Source organism: Pseudorca crassidens, chromosome 7 (assembly GCF_039906515.1).
Source record: "Pseudorca crassidens isolate mPseCra1 chromosome 7, mPseCra1.hap1, whole genome shotgun sequence".
Lineage (NCBI taxonomy): Eukaryota > Metazoa > Chordata > Mammalia > Artiodactyla > Delphinidae > Pseudorca > Pseudorca crassidens.
Window position 1 is genome coordinate 108,491,099 of NC_090302.1, and position 17,915 is coordinate 108,509,013.

At 46.0% G+C, this 17,915-nt stretch overlaps 1 protein-coding gene across 5 annotated transcripts in view; it reads left to right on the top strand.

Annotated features, from left to right (window-relative positions):
* The first annotated feature begins 255 nt into the window (after positions 1-255).
* Positions 256-17,915, top strand: part of FDFT1 (farnesyl-diphosphate farnesyltransferase 1) — a 39,503-nt gene continuing 21,843 nt past the window's right edge. Inside the window, exons 1-5 of one of the 5 annotated variants that reach the window (XM_067745332.1) lie at positions 325-467; positions 3,109-3,155; positions 9,787-9,884; positions 10,684-10,867; positions 15,659-15,787. In XM_067745332.1, coding sequence (XP_067601433.1) covers positions 9,880-9,884; positions 10,684-10,867; positions 15,659-15,787 — 318 coding nt within the window. In that variant the 5' untranslated portion in view covers positions 325-467; positions 3,109-3,155; positions 9,787-9,879. Of the gene's footprint in view, positions 468-3,108; positions 3,156-9,370; positions 9,885-10,683; positions 10,868-15,658; positions 15,788-17,915 lie in introns of those variants that run through there. The other 4 variants (XM_067745329.1, XM_067745331.1, XM_067745333.1 and 1 more) reach the window with 4 other exon arrangements.

Sequence of the window (17,915 nt, forward strand, 5' to 3'; positions counted from 1 at the left end):
CCATTAGGAGCACCAATCCCGCTCGCCTGCCTCTTTCTCTCCCTCCAATTAGCTTCTAGAATGTGGTCCTCACGCCAGACACATCCCGCCGCCGATTGGCCGGCATCTTGCTGGTGCGAGCGGCCCAGGCCAATCAGCGCTCGCCAGTCCACCCCGCGAGCCCACGGGCAGCGGCGCGAGAGACCGAGGCCAGTTGAAGTTGGCTGGGAAGTGGGCGTGGCGCCGCCGCGCGGGGCTCGCCTTCGCCGCGCTGGGCCCGCCTCCGCCCCGCCCCAACCGCCGACTAATCCTTCTTTGGTTGCGGGTAGGGGCCATCCCGAGGTATCCGCGAGGTGAGCTCCGAGGTCCGACAGTTCGCCGCAGCCAGCATGGAGTTCGTGAAGTGCTTGGGGCACCCCGAGGAGTTCTACAACCTGCTGCGCTTCCAGATGGGGGGCCGGCGGAAGGTGATGCCCAAGATGGACCAGGTGGGCCGAGCATCCCTGCATCCCGGCGGAGCCGGGAGGCTGGGCGCGACCGCCGGCTTCTGGGCCTGGCCGGCAGGGCCCAGAATCGAGGGCCAGGGTTGCGGCCAACGGGTGCCAAACGCCTCGGGCTCCCTCCTTCCCTCGGGGGAAGGCAGGGATGTACCTTTAGTGAATTAATGAACAAAAGGTGGATGCAATGCCCTCAAGATACCTCTAGGTTTTTAAACAAGAGAAACTTAAGTAACTGTGGCAGAATATAGTAAATGCCATAAGGAAATTCACAGAAGGGAAAAATCACTGCTGGCTGGGATAGGGGATTAATCTTTTGAGGGACGCCTAAAGGAAATACAGCCTTAAATTTCTCCTGTGTCTTGATCAATAGATATTTGTTTAATTAGGAGATTCTGGCTAAGAGTTCTTACTTGGCCCTTTCCTGAAATTATTTGCAGATACTTATGTTACTGTATATTTGTGTGTTTTGGGGGAAAAAGAATTCTGTTCACTATTATCAGATGCTTCCAGGGATCTGTGACCCAAAACAGAAAAATAGTCACTGCTTTACAATCCAGGATATACAGTTTCCTGAACACCTCCTGTGACAGGTAATTCACTACCTCTGGAGACTGCCCATCTCCAGAGAGTTCTGGTTTTTAGGAGGTGTTATCTTACAGTGAGGGAGGGAGCCTGATTCCTCCAGCTCCATTTTTCTTTCTCAAGATTGCTTTGGCTATTCAGGGTCTTTTGTGTTTCCATACAAATTGTAAAATTTTTTGTTCTAGTTCTGTGAAAAATGCCAGTGGTAGTTTGATAGGGATTGCATTGAATCTGTTGATTGCTTTGTGTAGTATAGTCATTTTCACAATATTGAGTCTTCCAATCCAAGAACATGGTATATCTCTTCATCTGTTTATGTCATCTTTGATTTCTTTCATCAGTGTTCTACAGTTTTCTGAGGACAGGTCTTTTGCCTCCTTAGGTAGGTTTGTTCCTAGGTATTTTATTCTTTTTGTTGCAGTGGTAAATGGGATTGCTTCCTTAATTTCTGTTTCTGCCCTTTCGTTGTTAGTGTATAGGAATGGAAGAGATTTCTGTGTATTTTGTATTCTGCAACTTTACCAGATTCATTGATTAGCTCTAGTAGTTTTCTGGTTGCATCTTTAGGATTTTCTCTGGATAGTATCATGTCATCTGCAAAGTGACAGTTTTACTTCTTTTCCAATTTGTATCCCTTTTATCTCTTTTTCTTCTCTGATTGCCATGGCTAGGACTTCCAAAACTATGTTGAATAATAGTGGCGAGAGTGGACACCCTTGGCTTGTTCCTGATCTTAGAGGAATTGCTTTCAGTTTTTCACCATTATGAATGATGTTTGCTGTGGGTTTGTCATATATGGCCTTTATTATGTTGAGGTAGGTTCCCTCTATGCCCACTTTCTGGAGAGTTTTTATCGTAAATGGGTATTGAATTTTGTTGAAAGCTTTTTCTATATCTATTGAGATGATCATATGGTTTTTATTCTTTAATTTATTAATATGGTGTATCACATTAATTGATTTGTGTATATTGAAGAATCCTTGCATCCCTGGAATAAATCCCACTTGATCATGGTGTATGATCCTTTTAATCTGTTGTTGGATTCTGTTTGCTAGTATTTTGTTGAGGATTTTTGCATCTATTTTCATCAGTGATATTAACCTGTAATTTTCTTTTTTTGTGATATCTTGGACTGGTTTTGGTATCAGGGTGATGGTAGCCTCATAGAATGAGTTTGGGAGGGTTCCACCCTCTGCAATTTTTTGGAAGAGTTTGAGAAGGATAGGCGTTAGCTCTTCTCTAAATGTTTGATAGAATTCACCTGTGAAGCCATCTGGTCCTGGACTTTTGTTTGCTGGAAGATTTTTAATCACAGTTTCAATTTCATTACTTGTGATTGGTCTGTTCATATTTTCTATTTCTTCTTGGTTCAGTCTTGAAAGGTACTTTTCTCAGAATTTGTCCATTTCATCCAGGTTGTCCAGTTTATTGGCATATAGTTGCTTGTATAGTCTCTTATGAGCCTTTGTATTTTTGTGATGTCAGTTGTAAATTCTCCTTTTTCATTTCTAATTTTGCTGATTTGAGTCCTCTCCCTTTTTTTCTTAATAAGTCTGGCTAAAGGTTTATCAATTTCGTTTATCTTCTCAAAGAACCAACTTTTAGTTTTGTTGATCTTTGCTATTGTTTTCTTTGTTTCTATTTCATTTATTTCTGCTCTGATCTTTATGATTTCTTTCCTACTACTAACTTTGGGTTTTGTTTGTTCTTTCTCTGGCTGCTTTAGGTGTAAGGTTAGGTTGTTTATTTGAGATTTTTCTTGTTTCTTGAGGTAGGATTGTATTGCTATAAACTTCCCTCTTAGAACTGCTTTTCCTGCGTGCCATAGGTTTTGGGTTGTCGTGTTTTCATTGTCATTTGTTTCTAGGTATTTTTTTTATTTCCTCTTTAATTTCTTCAGTGATCTCTTGGTTATTTAGTAGCATATTGTTTAGCCTTCATGTGTTTGTATTTTTTACAATTTTTTTCCTGTAATTGATTTCTAATCTCATGGTGTTGTGATTTGAAAAAGATACTTGATACGATTTCAATTTTCTTAAATTTACAGAGGCTTGATTTGTGACCCAAGAGGTGGTCTATCCTGGAGAATATTCTGTGAGTACTTGAGAGGAAAGTGTATCCTGCCACTTTAATTATATAAATATCAATTAAGTCTGTTTGGTTCATTGACTTTTTTAGGCAGTCTCACCATGCTGTGGACTTAGAACCATGGTCAGCCCAGATCCCTTCAAGGTCTGTTCTTCCATCTTGATGTCCTCCTGAAAGACTTTTTAAACCTAGATCTTTACCTTTTAGGTAAAGGGTGTCATAATAATGGCTAACATTTATTGTGCTCTTACTGTGTGCCCAGTGCCTCCTAACGTGTATTATTTAAACCTTCCAGTAACCCTGTGAGGAAGCTACTATTATTTTTCCTGTTTTTATAGATGAAAAAAAAGGCACAGAGAGGTTAGTTATTGCCTGAGGTCCCACAGCTGTTCACTGGTGGAGACCGCCTTTGACCCTGGCAGTCTGAGTCCAGAGCTCACTCTCTTGACCCCATCATGCTGCTGGTCATTAAGGTGATGGGCCAGAGAGTCACATTAAGCAGAGGGTCGTCCAGATTCAGCTAAAAGCTGAACACGCTTTGTGTGATGGACACAGACTGGAAACCGTGTATCCTCAGTCGGTTCCCAGCCTGATGGAGAGCAGGTGTACAAAAGATACCTAGGAAGTGCCAAGTCATCTTAAGTACATTGAGATTTCAGGAAATTTTAGTGAAGTAGAACTGTTTTACAGTGAAAAGTTTTTAAAAAACACAGAAGTGCTTTGCAAAGTGTAGGGCCTTGAAAAGAGGTATTAGATTTAGATTAGTGGGGGAGGATCCTCTGTGGGGAAAGCCAGTATGAGCCAGTCATGTAGGTAGGACTAAGCACAGTGTGTGTGGCTGGAATTGAGTGCAAAGTGCAGTGGGTACATGTGGGAGTCCAGGAGCTGAGCTGTATTCCGTGAAGCAGGCAATGGTCAGATGCACCTGTGGCACTATGAAAGCAGTAGTTTTGGAACAGTAGTTTGGCAGGTGAATGGAATTAGGGGATTAAACTGTGAGAATAATCAAATTAATAACGATAATAGTAATATTAATAGACAGCATTTATTGAGTTCTGTGTACCAGGCACTGGAGAAGCTCTTGAAGTCTGTTATGTCAGTGTTATCAGTTAGCTTTCGTTGGGTAACCACCCCAAAACGGAGTGGCTTAATTCTGGAGACTGGGTGCACAACAGTGTGACTTAGCACTCCTGAAGTGCACGCTCACAAATGGTCAAGATGGTCAATTTCATGTTATGTATATTTTACCACAAGTAAAAAACCAAACTCAGTGACTTAAAATAACAACTGTTACTTAGTTCACAGTTCTCTTGGAGAGCTGGGGTGTCCTGGTCTGGGCCAACTTGAGTGATTTCTACTGGGTTTGCTCAGCTGGCTGGTTGGCATGTGGCTGGACCATCTGATTAGCAGGCTGTAGGCCGGAACATTGAGGGGAGGCTGGGCCCTGTGTGTCTCATCCAGCAGGCTAGCCTGGGAACTCTGCTCTATTGACTAGAATCATACAAACCCCAGTGTGCACGCACTCTTCCGCTTTCTGCTTGACTCACAGTTGCTACTGTCTTCTTGGCTAAAAAAAGTCACAAGGGGAGCCCAGGTGCGAAGAGGTGGAGATAGACTCCACCTCCTGATGGGAAGAGCCACAAACTTTGGCCATTTTGTAACTTACCATACTTAGTCGATCTTGATGACAACGCTAAAGAGGTAAGTGCTATTGTTACTGCCAGTTTACACATCAGGAAACTGTGGCGTAAAGGAGTTGAATTTGGAAGCTCTCGAGTGGTGGTTCCATGATGCCATCCCTGGCCTGTCTGAAGACCTTCATGCTTCCACTCTGGAGGCCACCCAGAATAAAGAGCACAGGCTTTGACTGGTCCCAGAGAGCTGATCACATTCCAGTGCTGTCACGTGTGCACCAGACACTTCATGGGCACACAGCAATTTCTGGCTTCTATCTGCCCTTCCCAATTCTGTTGTGCATTTCCTCCCTCCCTCCCTCCTTCCTATCCTTCCTATATTCATTTAACAAACATCTGGCCGCCGGTTGCATGCTTGATATTATTCTGGGTGCTGGGATAAAACGGTGAACCAAATAGGTGAAGACCTTGCTTTTGCGAATCGTACATTCTAATAGAAGAGAGAGAGAAGGGAAAAAAAGCAAATATACAATATTTCAGGTGGAGAGAAGTACTACAAAGGAAAATGATAGAAGGGCAAGGGAGCTGAGTGTCTGAAGTCAGGGGACGCAATTTATAGGGTTGTGATTTGGGTCCAGAGACTTCTCTGTGTCACATTTTCTTCTCTATGAAATAAGACTTGGAAAAAATGGTAGCATTGGATACCTCTAGAGAGGCAAATGGGTGGCCACAGTAAGGGGTAGGGGTAAGACTTTTCACAGTATAATCTTTTAAATTTTTTAAAAAGTGAGACCTGGGCTATTTCCTCTCCTAGCTCTAAGATTTGATGAGCAATGCAGTACAGTACTATTTTGTTAGTTGTAGTTTTCCTGAGCCGTTTTTAACCCCCATGAACCATTTTTAAAATATAGCTGAGTATACCTCTAGTTAGAGGAAACATAGGAAAAACCATTTTCCTTCACTTAACATTACCTTAGTTTCTCTCTTGGGTAACGAAGAAGCTGGGGGAAAAAAATTACACTTAGCAGACATGGAGGGCTGAGATTATTTCAGTCACAGAAGGATTTGGCTGTAGGAGTTCAGGGTTCCCTAAATTGACTTATCCTGAATTTTTAGGAGCATATAAGTAAATCTGGCATCATACTACCACCTGTAAGTTATGTGACATCACTAAGAGAGCACATAATGGAAAAACTCAGTGTTTTGTAATCATGCAGTTCTGGCTTCTATCAAGTCTAAATCCTATTACTTAGACTAATGTCTATGAAGTTTAATCCTGACTCTATTCCTTTTGGTGATTTAACGTCCAGCAACAGGTTCTTCCTCCGTATAATAGAGACAGTGGATCACAATCTGTCAATCACAATTTCCCAACTCCAAAATGGTCTGAAAACAAAGAGGTTTTTAATAAGTCTGGCTCAAGGTCACTTGGCAGTACAATGTGCTCTGATATATGATAAAGTGATCCCACTTAGTATAACTATTCAAAATGTTTTGCTGAGGAAGTGTCGATAATCAGTTACAGGGAGCCATTCCACAATGACAGGCTGTATGTGCATTTCATTGCCTGTCTTCTAAAACACTCCAGATTCTGAATTGTGCTACACATCTGGCCATGAAGACCTTGGGTGGACTGCAGGTCTGTATCACGTCATCTTTAAAAGGTTGCGTAATGTTTGTATTGTGCTTGGCATGTAGTAGCTGCCCAGCAAGTGGCAGATATTACTCTTGCTGTTACGTAACTTCATTTCTCAAGTTTGTGAGGTTTTCCCTCCCTTCTCAGGGAGCCTGTGTTACTTAATCTGAATGGAAGGCCGTGGGGCGGGTTGGTTTCCGTCCACTTGTGGAACTGTCTTTCAGGTGGAGCCCCAGTCGTGGGAGGACAGTCCTGTCCTTCTCACCACTGCACACTCTTCCTCTCAATGCCCTTCATCCCTGTTTTCTCTCACTGGAGAGTTCTTGTGAGCACGCTCATCTCAGCAAAGAAAAACATCAGGAGGCTCTAGGGACAGGCCACAGTAGCTTTAGCTTTTTATTTAAAAAATTTTTTTTTCCGTTAGCTCATGGGAAGCAAGCAATGGAAATATTTTTAACAGTGGTGTTTTCCATAGTGTGTTTCATAGTTATATCTCCCTGTATGTTCTTGTCAATTTGAGGAAATTATTGTTACAGAATGAGGTATTGACACAAATAGGTGCCAGGAAAAAAGAATGATGGGGTAAGGAGATACGAAGTGATTTCGTGACCTCGCTCCAGTGGTTAAGAACCCGCCTGCCGATGCAGGGGACATGGGTTCAAGCCCTGGTCCGGGAAGATCCCACATGCCGCGGAGCAACTAAGCCCGTACGCCACAACTACTGAGGCTGTGCTCTGGACCCTGTGAGCCACAACTACTGAGTCCACGTGCCACAACTACTGAAGCCCGCGCACCTAGAGCCCGTGCTCCGCAACAAGAGAAGCCCCCGCAATAAGAAGCCCGCGCACCGCAACGAAGAGTAGCCCCCGCTCATCGCAACTAGTGAAAGCCTGCGAGCAGCAACGAAGAGCCAACGCAGCCAAAAATAAAATAAATAAATTTATACTAAAAAAAAGAGACAAGGATGACTGCTTTAAAAAAAGAAGGGTGGAGAAGGTGTGTTGGAAAGGAGGGGGGACACCTTCAAGATTGTTGCTCTTCAGAACGAGTGCGACGATCCTTTTTTTGTTAATATGTAAATTTATTTATTTATTTTTGGCTGTGTTGGGTCTTCGTTGCTTCGCGCGGGCTTTCTCCAGTTGCAGCGAGCAGGGGCTGCTCTTCGTTGCGGTGCGCGGGCTTCTCATTGCGGTGGCTTCTCTTGTTGCAGAGCACGGGCTCTAGGCATGGGGGCTTCAGTAGTTGTGGTGCGTGGCCTCAGTAGTTGCGGCTTGCAGGCTCTAGAGCGCAGGCTCAGTAGTTGTGGCGCACGGGCTTAGCTGCTCCGTGGCATGTGGGATCTTCCTGGACCAGAGCTCCAACCTGTGTCCCCTGCATTAGCAGGTGGATTCTTAACCACTGCGCCACCAGGGAAGTCCCAATGTGTGATGCACCTTTGACATCAGCCCCCAAACCCTTAGTTGTATCCGGGGATTAAAACATTTGGCAGTGCAGTGAAAGGAATCATTGTGGCCTGATAACAACAGTTGTATGTGAAGAGCTGGCTTAGAGGTCAGAAAAGAGCTGTTATTCTGTTCCTTCTATTTTATTGTGAAGTCTTGCCTCTCCACATTTTGATAGGGAAGGAGTTGGTGAATTGTTTTTAAATACTCTTTGAACTTATTCATTTACTCATCCGACCTTCACTGAGTATTTTTATATGCCAGACTGTATGTACGAAATGATTTTACTAATATATGGTACTTAGTAAATGTTAATTTTTACTATTTTTTTAATTGAACTTGGCAATAATTTCTCATGGTTATGTGATTTAAAAAGAAAAGCTTTATTCTCTTGACAGAAGAACATGTATCCATGGTAGGAAATAAACACATATGAAAAGAAGATAGTTCACCTGGACCCCAGCAGGGTCCCAAGGTTCACTGTTGACATTCCCAAGTGACTATGGGATTTCCATATACATACATATATATATGTATATATACACATGTATATGTGTGTACATATATTTATTTTAAACCATCCCCCCTGTTGTTAGATATTGCAAATGTTTCCCGCTTCTCTCAAAAAGAGAGTGGGGGAGACTTGGGGGGGTGGTATATGGGGACTCTGTATTTTCCACTCAATTTTCCCTGAACCTAAAACTGCTCTAAAATATAAAGTCTCCATAAAAAAATATACAAAACAGCCAGCAATTCTTTCTGATATGCTTGCATATCAGAACATGGCTTTTTTTTTTTCTGGAAAAACAGTTTTTGTCTTCCTTAGGGAAGAGTTAATAAGATTCATAAAGATCGTTACAGCTCACTGATTTGAAAGGGAAAGATGATTAGAAATCTTAAAAGGAATAGCTAGCTTTCCAGAGGATAACAGAGGTTTAACAGGTGTTAAAGGAAAACCAGAACTGGACAGTAGTTAAAGGGGTGAAATCAGATTTCATTCAGAAAAGCAACTGCAATAGAGGAAAGAGACCTCAGTATAGAACTGGGCTCGGTTCCGAATACAACAAGGAGCAGAGTGTGGGTGTGGGTGGATGGAAAAGTACTAAGAGGAAACCTCTGGGGTAAGGGGCATTCTGCTGAAACGACCTACCGGGATTCTTGCTGGAGGCAGGTCAGGGCGCCGGGATGGTGGGGGAAGAGGAACGGGTCAGATGGTGCAGTGATCATACATGACGGATGAGGGATTCTGGCTAAACCAATTTAGCAGAGTTCTTGCTAAAGCTGAGCGACGCAAAAGATAAACATAGAAGTACAAAGGTGGAGGATTGAGGAGCCTGACTAAAGTTTGGCCGAGGAGAGATTGGGGTTCCGTCAACAGCCTGCGGGTTCTGGGCATAAGGGGAACAAGGTGAGGAAGGCGCGGGTGGTGAGCCATAGGCCGCGGGGCGGGGCTCGCATCTGGGCGGGGTGGGCGGGGCTGGCCGCGGGGCGTGTGGGGCGGGGCTCGGCTCGCACGTGGGCGGGCGGGGCGGCGGACGCCAGCTCACTGCTCCGCCTCCCCAAGCCTATTGCGTTGGAGCAAGAGCCGGTCCCGCCCTTCGGTGGGTGCCCCTCCGCTCCTCTCGGGTCTATGGAGGAAAAACGGCGCTGGCCCCGCGGTTCCCATGGCCGCAGTCGCCTGCGGCACCAAGGCCATGTCCCTTTTCAAGCGGACCTTGGTGCTGAGCCCCGGCGCGGCGCCCAGGGGCGCGGGCACTCCGCCGCGCGGCTGCCCCTTGCCCCCCGCCGCTTGGCCCACCAAGGACCGGCCGCGGGGAGAGGGCGTGTGCGGCCGGCTGCGGAGCCCCGCGGTAGCCGGCCGCTCAACCCAACCCCACTCCAGCCCCTCCGCGTCTCCCACCGCCGTGTGTCTCCTCTGCACGCAGGACTCGCTCAGCAGCAGCTTGAAAACTTGTTACAAGTACTTGAATCAGACCAGTCGCAGTTTCGCAGCTGTTATCCAGGCGCTGGATGGGGAAATGCGGTGAGTGGCGCAGGCAGCTCTTTGTGACCTGGGGGAAGAAAACTGCTACGGGCCATTCGAAGCCACTTTTTGACACGGCCCCTCGCGTGGCTGTCGCCGTGCTTGTGGCGTAGCCTGAACAGGCCCCGGTGGGTGAAGGAAATGTTCGGGGTTGAAACACGCCTGTGTTTACTTTAGAATGCCCTTCCAGGCACCTGGCCATCTCATAGCTTCCCTGCAGGCCCAGCTCTTTCAGGGAGGGGGAGGGGATGTTTATTAACTTTTTTTAGTGCTGGCAGCTGGACCTGTCTCTAAGCGGCTCATGCATTTTCCTTGGCTTCGCTTATGCTACTTTGCATTTCTAGTATATTGGGTTAATTCTTCTGAAGTTGCCTCTGTGCAGATTATGTATATGACTTAGCCGTTAGGTATGATAGTATTGATAGTGAGAAGTTATTGTGTCTTTTGACTTTATTTTATCTGCAAAATAATAGTTCCTTCCAAATGGTCTGCTGGTCTTTCTACAGTTGTGCTGCATTAGTTAAATGTTTACTCATTGTGGGAGTAGTAGTGACGTGCAGCTGGCAGGTTCTTTCTTTATTTTTATAAATAAACTACAGAAGTCCATTGCTCCCATCTGAGAAAGAGAAGCCAAGAAGTTGCATTAAGTACGAAAAGTTTTGGATATCCTTTCATAGTTCTGTAGAGTTAAGGGTGTAGGAGGGTTTAGAAAATGGCCCAGCAAAAATGAGATGTGATTTTAAAACAAATATCTTTGAACGTTTGTTCCAATGTATTGATAGTTATTCCTTTCTTACAGCCATGCAGTATGCATATTTTATCTGGTTCTCCGAGCGCTGGACACTCTGGAAGATGACATGACCATCAGTATAGAAAGAAAGGTCCCCCTGTTACACAACTTCCACTCGTACCTTTATGAGCCCGACTGGCGGTTCACGGAGAGCAAGGAGAAGGACCGACAAGTCCTGGAGGACTTTCCAACGGTAGCGGGACTAACGGGATGCAGTTGTGCGCATGATTGGTGGGGTGGCCGTCAGCTGGCCCGTGTGCCTGGCGGGAACTGCAAAACCAGCAGTTTCAGGGCAGTGTGGCATAATGTGGCAATGGTGCGTCTCAAGCCAGACTGCCTGGGTTGGCGGCCCCATGCTCCCACTCATTAACTGGTGCTGCATTACATAGCCTGCCTGTGCCTCTGTTTCTTCATCGGTAAGACAGAGAGAATAATGGTCCCTGCCTCCCAGTGTGGTTGTGAGGATGGAAAGAGTTAACGTAGGTGGAGCTCTTAAGTGTTAGCTGCTACTGTCATTACCAGGATGTTGTTGGGAAGTCCAGCCTTCCTTCCTGTGGAAAGAGTACTCCAGTGCCAGTGTCGTGAAAGATGGGTTCTCCAGCCAGTGCACCCGAGAACGCAGCCTAGGTGTGTTGCGCTGCTGGCCTCTGGGGCACCCTGAACCTGGTGGTGTGCTGTGCAGCTGCAGCTCATGATGGGTGGCAGCTGTGGGGTAGGGCGTGGGCTCTTCGCAGCTGAGCTGAGGACTGAAGCAGGATGATCTCTGCCACCCGCAGCTGTGTGAGCCTGGACACACCCCTTAATTTCCTTGTGCCTCAGTTTCCTCATTTGTAAAGTTAGAGCTGCGAGGCCTGAATGAGTTCATACATGTAGAGTACTTAGAATAGTGTTCTGTAAATATTGGGTATTTAGTCCACTCAGTTGGAGTTAAGTGGGTTCTAATTAAAATCTTGAGCTTTAGAAGATCCCACAAATTCCGGTTGCTGAGGGTTAGGTGTACAGTGAGTGGGTTTGGGGCGAGGGCCTCCCTCACACAGCACTGCTCTCAGATAGAGGCAAGAAGGGCTCTTCCCCCTCCCCTCACTTATTTATTTTTCTTAAGTCCATCTTTTTTTTTTTTTTTTTGGCCGCGCGGTGTGGCATGCGAGATCTTAGTTCCCCAACCAGGGTTCGAACCTGTACCCCCTGCATTGGGAGCCCAGAGTCGTAACCACTGGACCGCCAGGGAAGTCCCTTCCTGCCCCTCACTTTAGAGGGCCCCCCTCTGGGCCACCTCACCCTCAAGGGGGGCCGTGGGAGCATGCCTGCCCCGAGCTTGTGCAGCTCCCCTTGTAGACCATCTTCTGGGGGTCTGGGGTTGCGTGCCCCTAATTCCCTGAGACACCCCACACACACACCGACTTGCAGTCCATTTCCTGGGGCCCATTTCCTCCAGGGTGTACTGTGCACCAGTGACCGTGACCCTTGGCCTGAGGGTGGCTCTTCAGGAGGGTCGTGGGTGAAGCTTGACCCTGCTGTCTGGGGTGTCCTTACACACGAGTGTGAGATTCCTCCTCCTGGCAGTCTCTGCACTATTTAATTTTGGAACAGAAGCCTGAGGGGCCAAGAATTGTAAATTCACACCCGAGTCCTCCAGGTGGTTGTGAAGGTATGTTTGTCAGGGTGGGAGAAGAGAACATACTGCACTTGGTAAGTTACTAGCTCGTTTGATGGTTTAAGATTTTGAGCCACATGGCGTGTGGCCACTGTTGTGCTCTTGCCCCAGGCCCGGTGGAAGGTGGGGCTGAGCCTCCACGGGGCCTTCTAACCGAGTGAAGCGGCTGAAGGCTTCCTCTGGTCAGCATTGACATGGGACCTGGGGCTGTAATAAGGCTTCAGTGCTCATTAGTTGATACCAGGCTTTCTAGAACACTCATTGTATATTAGGGGTTAAATTAGAGTGCATCTTTTTCACCTGGTACTAGTGGAGACTGGTAGTCTTAGAGATCTACCTCCAAACACAGCTTGAGAAATAAGAAAGGGTTACTTTTAAATGATAATGGCAATAATAGCGTACATTTATTGAGTTATGAGTTACGAAATGTATTTCGTTATCGGTTTATCATTTGCTTTATTTAATATTAATATAGTTTTAACATGTAATGGACGTGATACGCTGTTAACCATGTGTGTATAGATAAGGAAACTGAGACATAGAGATTTAAGCCCCTTGCCTCAAATCACCTGTGAAGTTAAGTGGCAGAACCAGGATTCAAACACAAAAGGCCTACATCCAGAACCCTTGTGCTTATTAATCCCTGGCACACTCTACTGCCCCTTTAAAAAATGGTTAAAAATAAAACTTTGCATATAGGTGAAGGTAGCATCACCCAGTGTTTTGGTGGTTTTTTTTTTTTCCTTTGGCTGTGTTGGCTCTTCATTGCTGCGCGTGGGCTTTCTCTAGTTGTAGCGAGCAGGGGCTACTCTTTGTTGCTGTGCACAGGCTTCTCACTGCGGTGGCTTCTCTTGTTGTGGAGCACAGGCTCTAGGCACACGGGCTTCAGTAGTTGTGGCTTGCAGGCTCAGTAGTTGTGGCACATGGGCTTAGTGGCAGTTCTTTTAATATTAGGAATATTAATTCTTTATCTGCAGTGTAAATTCCAAATATTTTTTCCACCTTTTCACCTGCCTTTTTTCACCTTAAAAGCACTTGGTTCTAGGAAACCATTTTTTTAAAAATATTTTTTTAAACTAAATAAATAAATTTATTTATTTACTTTTGGCTGCGTTGGGCCTTCATTGCTGTGTGTGGGCTTTCTCTAGTTGTGGCGAGCAGGGGCTACTCTCTGTTGCGGTGCGCGGGCTTCTCATTGCGGTGGCTTCTCTTGTTGAGGAGCATGGGCTCTAGGCACACGGGCTTCAGTAGTTGTGGCACGCGGGCTCAGTAGTTGTGACTTGTGGGCTCTGGAGCGCAGGCTCAGTAGTTGTGGTGCACAGGCTTAGTTGCTCTGCGGCGTGTGGGATCTTCCTGGACCAGGGCTCTAACCCGTGTCCCCTGCACTGGCAGGTGGATTCTTATCCACTGTGCCACCAGGGAAGCCCCACCCAGTGTTTTGATCATAACACCCCAAAGTTTATAATCAGGGAGATTTCTGTGTACATGCTCCCCTTGCCCCTGCTTCGGGGCTGGCCTTTCTCCATTGTACCAGTGGACTCCCCGTGGTGTCCTTCCTTCTCGCACTTGGAATCACTAGAGAGTGACCCCGGGACCTAGAAGTGTACTGTAGCTGGGAAACAGAATTCCCTGGAGGGACAAGGAAAAGCCCCTCCTGGCTGACCTCGCGGGCAGAGCTGCCTGGGGGAGTCGGGCCCCTCCCTCCCCACCCTCCCTCAGGTTTCTGGGAGAACGTAGAGCTCTTCATGGTCACTCCTCCCTAGATATTTTTGTTTTCATGTTTTGAATTATATAATGATGTAGTAAGTACCAAGGAGTTGAAGTTGGTTCACATCCAGCAGTGAAGTGTTTATTTTGGAGCCTTTGTTTTCAAGCCTGAGCTGCTCCTCCCCCAGCTCGCTGGCCTTTCCCCTCTTATAAATAGAACTGACCCAGCCTGGGATCTGTTGAAAGACCAGGTCCTTGGGAGATTCAGGGATTCACATGACCTTTGGTAGAGCTGTTCGTTTGCTTCAGTCCACGTGGGAATTACCTTTTGGCTCTGTCTTGGAACAGCTGTTCTGTAGAGAAGAGTTCTGGAGAGATCAGTTTGGTTTTATGGAATTTGGGGGTTTAACAGTTTATGTTTATCAGAATAATCCTAAAGGATCTTAGACTTCTGAACCCCTTCAGTGCCCTGCAACCCTCTGGGTTTCTCTCAGGTCCTTAAATTTAGGTGTTCCTTGAGGGAGTTTTTCTAACCTTTCTGTAAACATAGACCAGGTATTTCTCACACTGCGGAAGCTTAGCAAAGTCTATTCACTGTTTTCAGTATTGTGTGTTGATAGCATGTTATTTGAGAAGTTTCATGGTGTTTTATTGGGTTGGCTAAAAAGTTCGTTCTGGTTTTTCTGTAAGATGGGATGAAAACCCGAACAAACTTTTTGCCCAACCCAGTATATTCTATTTTGATAACCTACAGACACTTCTTTGAACTTAAGCAAGATACTTGTACAGTAGCAGTGACTTTTAAGAACATCAATAGTACTTTTCGACATTAAAGCTTGGGCTATGAAAAATAAATGTTGGATAGCCTGCTGCAGATTGAACTAAACTGAGTTGTTTAAGGAATTAGAAAGTGTAGCCTTATAGTAGGGAGACACTGTAGCTTCATGGTATGAATTCGGGAACTGAGGATAGACAGTGGTTGGCTGGTCTCCTTGCTAGAACATAAGCTCTGGGGGCGGAGTTTCTGGTCATCTCCCGGCTGTGCATTCCCAGTGCCCACAACAGTGCTTGTTGCATAGGAAGTGGCCAAGACATGTTTGCACAAATGAATCTTCATTATCATGAGGCTTGTCTGAAAATGAGGCATTCTTCCTAAAATTCTTACACATATGTCCAGTTTTATGTTGAATTATCTCATTGCTCATTAGATGGGAAGATGAGCGTATAATAAGACTATGAATCTTCTTTTTTTGGGGTGGGGGGGCCTTGCCCCGAGGCTTGTGGGATCTTAGTTCCCTGACTAGGGGTTGAACCCGGGCCCTCAGCAGTGAGAGCTCAGAGTCCTAACCCCTGGACCACCAGGGAATTCCCTGAATCTTATTTTGAGTCTAGAAACTTTAGCATTTCTGTACCCTTCTATTTTAATATTTATGAAATTTGCCGAACTTATTCTATATGTAGAAAGCTAGCATAACCTAGATGTTAGACTTACAGCTGGATCGTTTGGGAGTCTTCCCTAATGCGTTCTGTTGTTGCTTTGCTTTATGATCTGTAGGTACCCTGTTGGTGCCCAGTTTTAATACGTGTTTCAAATTTTCTGTTTTTTTATGACCTCCATTTCAGATCTCCCTGGAGTTTCGAAATCTGGCTGAGAAATACCAAACAGTGATTGTTGACATTTGCCGGAAGATGGGATTTGGGATGGCAGAGTTTCTGGATAAGCGTGTGATGTCTGAACGGGAGTGGGACAAGGTTAGTGTCCCTGTGGAGCCTTGTCGGTGTGAGTGGCACTGATGAACTGGCAGTGCTCACCATGACATTCGGGCCGAGGGACAAGGGATGGTTTCACAGCCCAGCTGTAATGTCTCCACATAAACACTTAATAGGGGCTTACGTGTCATCATACCTGGAATAATCGTTGCTCTGGGGAGTTTATTGTCAAGTTAGGCCAGGGGTCCCCAACCCCTGGGCCATGGACCGGTACAGGTCCACAGCCCGTTAGGAACCGGGCCGCACAGCAGGAGGTGCACGGTGGGCGAGCGAACGAAGCTTCATCTGCCGCTCCCCGTCGCTTGCATTAGCCATCCCCCACACCCCCACTCTGTCCGTGGAAAAACTGTCTTCCACGAAACTGGTCCCTGGTGCCAAATAGGTTGGGGACCACTGAGTTAGGCCAAAGCAGATATAACTCGTCCCAGAGGTGCAAACATTAAGCTGATGAAAGTGTCTCTGACTTGCTGTGAAATTTGAGGTTAATGACCAAATTATTGCATGTAATATAGAGACATCAATACTTTTCACATCTTAAAATGTGTCTTCTGTGTTTTTTTCCTTTACTGAGCACGTGTGTGTGTTTCTGAGTCATTTCCAGTTCCTTCATAACACAAGCTTACTTTTTTTTAAATGAAATTTGGGTTTCTTTTCGGTTTTTTTGTTTTTTTTTTGTTTTTGTTTTGTTTTTTTGAGGTACGCGGGCCTCTCACTGCTGCGGCTTCTCCCGTTGCGGAGCACAGGCTCCGGACGCGCAGGCTCAGCGGCCATGGCTCACGGGCCCAGCCGCTCCGCGGCATGTGGGATCTTCCCGGACCGGGGCACGAACCCGCGTCCCCTGCATCGGCAGGCGAACTCTCAACCACCGCGCCACCAGGGAAGCCCCTCTTTTCGTTTTTAACATTTCTTTATTTAGGCTGTGCTGGGTCTTACTTGCGGAATGCTGGGTCTTAGTTGTGGCATGCGGGATCTAGTTCCTCAACCAGGGATTGAGCTCAAGCCCCTTGCATTGGGAGTGCAGAGTCTTAGCCACTGGACCACCAGGGAGTCCCCACGAGCTTACTTTTAAATTCAGGGCCACCTTGGCCCCATTTACTTAGGAGTAGGTATCAGACTGTTAAATTGTATTCTGTGTCTGTTCCTCAGAAACAAAACGGTTCACGAGGATCCCAAGGCATTAACTTGGATCATAGTTGCATTACGCTGAGGAGTGAGTGCCTTTCTAATACCCACACCTCCTTCCCCATCATCTTTTCATAGAAATAAGATGATGTGAGAGGTTCCAGGTTTCTCGACGTCCACCTACCTCTTCTTATGGTGCTTGTAGATGCACATACATGGAGGTACACGAAGGAGCCCTGGGGGGGCCCAGGTTGTCTTCCTCTAGGGACAGAGCAGCTGGAAAGGGCTGTGAGAGCAGATGATGTGGCAGATACAATTATACTGGCTTTCATTTGGCCAGAGGTTATCCCTGACCAGCAGCTGTGAAGGATGTTGGCCAGGGGTTGGGGAGAGCTTGCTTCTGTGGACAAAGTGACGTAATTGACTACGGGGACTAAACTTGACTCAAAATACAAGATAGGAGGGGAGGGGGTCTTGCCCATTTTCCATAGGAATGGCCTCTGTGAGACTTACTCATCACCTCAGTGGAAGCAGAGACGTTTTAAACGTCTAAACTGCGTACATATTTTGTGTCTAATAGTGTTTAGGTTAGGATCCCAAAAGAGATGCTACTGCATATTCATCGAGTGAGTGTAGGTCCAAGGTCTGGCCTCCTCATTTTTCACGACTCAAAACTTGATGACAGCATCTTTGGAACTGGTGGTTTATGCTCCACAAGTTAGTGTGAGTGTGGCTGCTGCTAGAATATCAGTTTATGAATTTAAAGTTAAAGCTGAAACTCCTGGCCATGAACCAGCACTGGTTATCAGCACAGTAACTTCCTTTTCTGCCATGCAGATCTATTCAGGAAACTTAATTATAGGCTGTTGAGTAGAAGTTCGGATCAGATAAAACTGAATACTTGTAAATATTTTTCTTTTCCTTCAACTTGAGAGGAAAATGAATACCTCCATTCTAGGAGTATTTCTACCCAAAGAACTGTTATCTT